A 5,126-nucleotide genomic window follows, 5' to 3' on the forward strand; every position below is an offset into this window, starting at 1 on the left:
TATACTTTTTTAAAATAACTTGTATTCTCAGGAAACTAGCAGACAGGTATGCGCACTGGGATTCAGAAGATGAAGTATAGTAGCTTCATGTCTTATTTTGTTATTTACTTTTGGATTCAATCTTTTGTGAATCACTAGTTTGTAAACACTTTAATATTAATACAATGGTTGTTTGTTACTATGATTACTATGATACATATGTTGTGATACTAAACATGCCGCCTCCGCCCCCGAACGTTTCCGCCGTTCCGGTTTGGGGGTGTGATAGTTGAACTCTTCAATGGTAAAAATAAAAGTTTTTAATTCTTAAATATTTACTTTAAATTACATTTTGTAACATTATATTAAACTTTGTAGAGTTCAATGCATTGTAGAGAAAAAATAATAGAGTTCTATGGATTGTAGAAAGATGATGTGATAATCCATTAAACTCTATAGAGTTCAATGCATTGTGGAAGCCCTTAGTACCGTCGTTTGTCGCTAAAATTCCGTTCACTAATTCGAAGCATCAGAAGCATTCTATAAACTTCCTATGCAGATTTGTTCGAATCCTTCATTTTTTGGTTATTTAAATTTTGGTTTCTACATTGATGAAAAGTAAAGTTTATCGTAGTAGCCACCATATAACACAACAACTTCTCGTTGCTAATCCGTTGTTAAACTAATTCACACACAATTTAGCGTCAAATTTTATGGGTAGCTGTTAATAAGAAACTTCATAGATACTTTTATAAAAAGTCAACTTATAATTAATTATCTATATATTTATTTTTTTTAGAAAATAATATAATTTCAACAAATAAAAAATATTTTAGAAATTAATTAGGGTGTCTAAAGGTAAAATATGATGTTCTTTAGCAAACCCCAATTTTTCTCATGGGTTTAAAACTATTTTGTGATGGTGAAAAAACGAGTTGCTAATTTGTAATATATCCTAAGAAATAGTCAAGCGTTCTCTGTCCCATTTACTTTAGTGATTACTGAATAACCATTTTCTAAATGATACTTAGAGTTTTATTTGGAGACAAATGTATGCATGCATGCACGTGGCGACATGATTAATGGGGCCCTTCCTAGTTTTTATTTTATTTTTTTGAACAGCGGCCCTTCCTAGATGGTTTAGTTCCTGACTTTCTGTGGGTGGAAGTTGGGATGGGGTGGTGTGTCTTCTCTACTACTGTTTTACAGCTATTTTGGCGTTTACCCTTGTTAAGCTTTATGACGTGGGTTTGCGTGATCAAGCGTTTATTTTTGACTAGAGTTTCTTGATTCAACTTGAGACATGTATTTTCATTTCCAAAGCCATTTGGTCTAAATCTCGAGAAATTTGGCTGTGAAATCCTTGGCATATGCATGTTTTTGACTTTTAGGCTGTGAGATTAATTTTGTATGACGATTTTAATATTCCTTAATTATTTGCTTGGTGAGAAAGTTCAATCTTACCGATTCTATTATAGATGGATGTTCCATGAAATCAAATATTCCATTTTTGGTGATAAATGCTATATACACCTCTAGAATTATTTATCGATGGGATCATGTGCACGTGAAGCATTGGACAGGATGTTTCCAAAATGAGCATGCAAGATCTTACGATACTAGACTTGCTGGTGGACCATTGATGTTATGACTCATCTCTAAGCTAGAATTAGTATTATTTGAATAACTTGATGACACTTTTACTCTAAAAAGAGAACTAGTTGATGGACCACAGACTCTAGAAGGAATGTTTCAACATAACCCAGGAGACTAAAAAGACCAATTCAAAGATTAATGCTCCAACTAACATATGCCGGATTATGATTGGGCTACTAGTTTAGATGATATGTGATTGGATCAAAAGATTAATTAAGAAATACTTAGAGTTAGCATTAACTTTGGGATGGGTGATGATGGGTCCACTGTTTTTATGAGATTGGGAGACATAGATAATCTACAATATTGATTGGAAATCGTAAAAGATGTATGGAAACCATATTTTCACCAATAGGAGTGAGAGAGAGAGAGAGGATTAGATAAATGGGATTGGTGTTATCCATGGTGTTTGGGTACCCGTTCTCTTGGAACCAATGGGTACAGTGAAATATGTTATATAATTTGATTGACACAGGTGTTGGTCAGACATTGTACGATGAACATAAATCACAATGTTGTCAGCTGGATACGCATAGCAAATTAGCTAGATCTATCGATCAACCAAGTTGCATGGGTGATAGCAGAAATAGGAATGTCGAGAAGAACCTGTAGATGCATGTGTATGGACAGCTTCACGTGCCTCTTAGTTGGTATTCCTTGTCTTGTGGTATATGAAAGATTATCGGCAACGCTATTGATATTTATTGGACTTTGAGGCATTGATCAGCACATACATATGACATTGTCACGTCAGTGCAAATAAAAATCAATTAATTAAACTCTTTCGATATATAATTCATTTAATTAATTAGTAATGGTGGGGTTTTCTGTAGCTGTTTTTATACGGAAAAAAAGTTAGCCGACTAATGAGGCCGAGAAACATCTTCATATGGGAATCTAAACTGTACATATATCGTGTATAATAAACTCATAGTCCCATGCTTTTTCCTTGTGAAGTGGTGGTGTTATTGTTTTTCTTTTGGATCTTAGTTTCTTGTCTCTCATACGTTGCGCATGCCTTACATCATCTTGTTCGCCTAGTCCCTTTCTTCCTATCCAATGGCAAATGTTTATTGCATCAATAATTAATAATCCAAAAACAAATGCTGGTGTTTGAAATATCATCCATATGGATGCATGTAGCTTTTCTAATTAAGAGCACATGGCTCGAGTCATGTACATGTCAATTGTGCTAGCTATTAGATTTTTTTTCTTTTTCCATTTTTGTATCAAAGTGCGTGTGTCTAGATACATACATGATCATTTTTGGGTCTTCATGATCTTGTTTCTGGATCCTAGTTCTTTTATATTTATAAAACCAAATATTCTTCTTTAATATTATAACGGGATATAGACAAGTTGAGTAAAGAAATAGATCTTGTTGGCCAATTTATATATATATATATATATATATATATATATATATATATATATATATATATATATATATATATATATATATATATATATATATATATGTGGTTGTATATATATTGAGTATTACACTTGGGCACACTCTTGTGTAAAAAATTTTGACCACGAAGATCCTGTGTATGCTATATGTGTGACCAGAACCATACTAAAAGAGTAGTTGAAAATGTGGGTTCAAATAAAGTGAGAAGATAAATTAAAAAAGGGCGGCAAAAAGGGAGGTATGGGAACTTGAACCGGTGGAAACCAACCAACTTGGAGTGCAGTGAAACTTGTCCTTAATCCTACCAATATATAAATAATCTTAAGCTTCATGCTTTAGTTGTGGTTGTTCAATTGGATTCATTGAATCTTCCCTGTAATCTGAAGTGCCACCTTTTTTAGCTTGAAAGAGCTCGTTAACAATGAAGGTAATTAGGGTAATAACTTTCTGGGTAGTGCTTATTGTATTCAGTTAAAACTTATATGCGTTTCATTTCAGATATTCAATTGGATGCAAAGCAAGTTGAACGCCAAGCAAGCTGCTAGAAAGCCAATTACACGTAAGCGTTCCCTCGTTTTAAGTTTTTTTGCTCGTTTTTGGTGAGTGTATATGCATGAAGATGATTATGACATTGCATGAAGAAGACAATGTATGCATATGAACTGATTGTTGATATAATATTTGGTAGATCATATGGTGCAAGCAACTTCGAAAGAAGAATTTAGTGATTGGCCTCAATCACTGCTGGCGATTGGGACATTTGGAATTAGTAACTTGAAAGCAGATCCAGAGAGGGAAAGTTCCGAAGAAGTTGGGGAACTCATCCAAGAAGAACTAATCTCTTTTTTGGACGTTGAAGAATCTGAATCAGTTGAAGAATCAGAAGCTCATGAACCTCCATGTGAGGAGGTTGTAAATAGGGACATATGTGTGCAACGTAGCATCTCTGGCATGTCCTCTAGAGGGATGACGGGCATTTTAGTGGATCATAAAAATGTCATCAGAAAGAAGTCGCTGACTTTTCTCCTTAAGAAATTCTTCACATCCAGGAATAGGTTTAACAATATAAATGACTCCTTGCACCCAACCTTCGACAAGTCAAGAATGGAGAAGGTATATATAGACCAACAATCTGTAATTCTGTTTTACACCTTTAAATGCACAAAAAATGATCGAAGTGTTTGGAAACATTAACCCGACCTGATTGCAGATATTGAGAGCTGTACTGAACAAGAAGATACATCCCCAAAGTTCTGCTTCCAAGCCATTGCCAAACAAGTACTTGGTCAGTCAAGACATATCCATGGATGATGAAATCTCTGAGACAGAGGATGATTATGAAGGAAGCAGCACATGGGTTAAGACAGATTCTGAATGTAAGCAAGCTTTTCCTACTTCTTGAGTTCTTGTACCTTAATAAGATTTTAATGGTTTAGCTGAATCTATATTATATTATGTCATGGGTGCAGATATTGTTTTGGAGATTTGATTGGAACCAGCAATATGAACATTAATCTTAATTTTCATGTACAAATTGAACAAGTTTGGATCTCAGATGAAGAAAAAAAAGCTTACAAGGATGTCCTATGGTGAACAAATGTGTTACTTGCACCTGTGATGGTTTTTTTTGTAACAACATATTGATATTTCTTTCCTATAAGGAATTTTTATCCTTGAGGCTTTTCAACATGTCAATGTCATGGTGATAAGGATTAAGTAATAAATATGTGATTCATAAGCTCTATGCTACTTGCTACTATCATATCATATGCCCATCTTCCATCATACAAACAAATAAGTATACAACTGTCAGGGTTTTACTAACACTCCTGATCAAAGAGAAGCCTCATGTAAACATGGGAATCCAAGAAATGATGAATATATAAGTGTTGTGTCATGTGCCATATGCCTCTAGAATTCGTTGCAATAAGTTTGTAGTTGTTACTAGCAATTACAACAGCATTTTCCTCAGTCGTTGTAGATAACCCAATTGCGACGACATTTCGTTGTAGATAACCCAATTGCGACGACATTTCGTTGTAGATAACCCAATTGCGACGACATTTCGTTGCAGTAA

At 34.2% G+C, this 5,126-nt stretch overlaps 1 protein-coding gene across 1 annotated transcript; it reads left to right on the top strand.

Moving 5' to 3' along the window:
* Positions 1–3,396: 3,396 nt before the first annotated feature.
* LOC144998340 (protein DEEPER ROOTING 1) lies at positions 3,397–4,756 on the top strand. The gene is made up of 5 exons (XM_078958126.1): positions 3,397–3,476; positions 3,548–3,608; positions 3,738–4,162; positions 4,260–4,425; positions 4,519–4,756. The coding sequence occupies exons 1-5, from the start codon at positions 3,471–3,473 to the stop codon at positions 4,536–4,538; spliced, it is 678 nt and encodes a 225-aa protein (XP_078814252.1). The 5' UTR covers positions 3,397–3,470; the 3' UTR covers positions 4,539–4,756.
* The last annotated feature ends 370 nt before the right edge of the window (positions 4,757–5,126 follow it).

This window comes from Lactuca saligna, chromosome 5 (genome assembly GCF_052625555.1).
Source record: "Lactuca saligna cultivar CGN05327 chromosome 5, ASM5262555v1, whole genome shotgun sequence".
Classification (NCBI taxonomy): Eukaryota; Viridiplantae; Streptophyta; class Magnoliopsida; order Asterales; family Asteraceae; genus Lactuca; species Lactuca saligna.

Excerpts from the sequence above, each read along its gene's own strand:
- LOC144998340 (XM_078958126.1), top strand. Across the intron at positions 3,609-3,737 it reads TGCTAGAAAGCCAATTACAC|ATCATATGGTGCAAGCAACT; the intron begins GTAAGCGTTCCC and ends AATATTTGGTAG. Across the intron at positions 4,426-4,518 it reads GGTTAAGACAGATTCTGAAT|ATATTGTTTTGGAGATTTGA; the intron begins GTAAGCAAGCTT and ends TCATGGGTGCAG.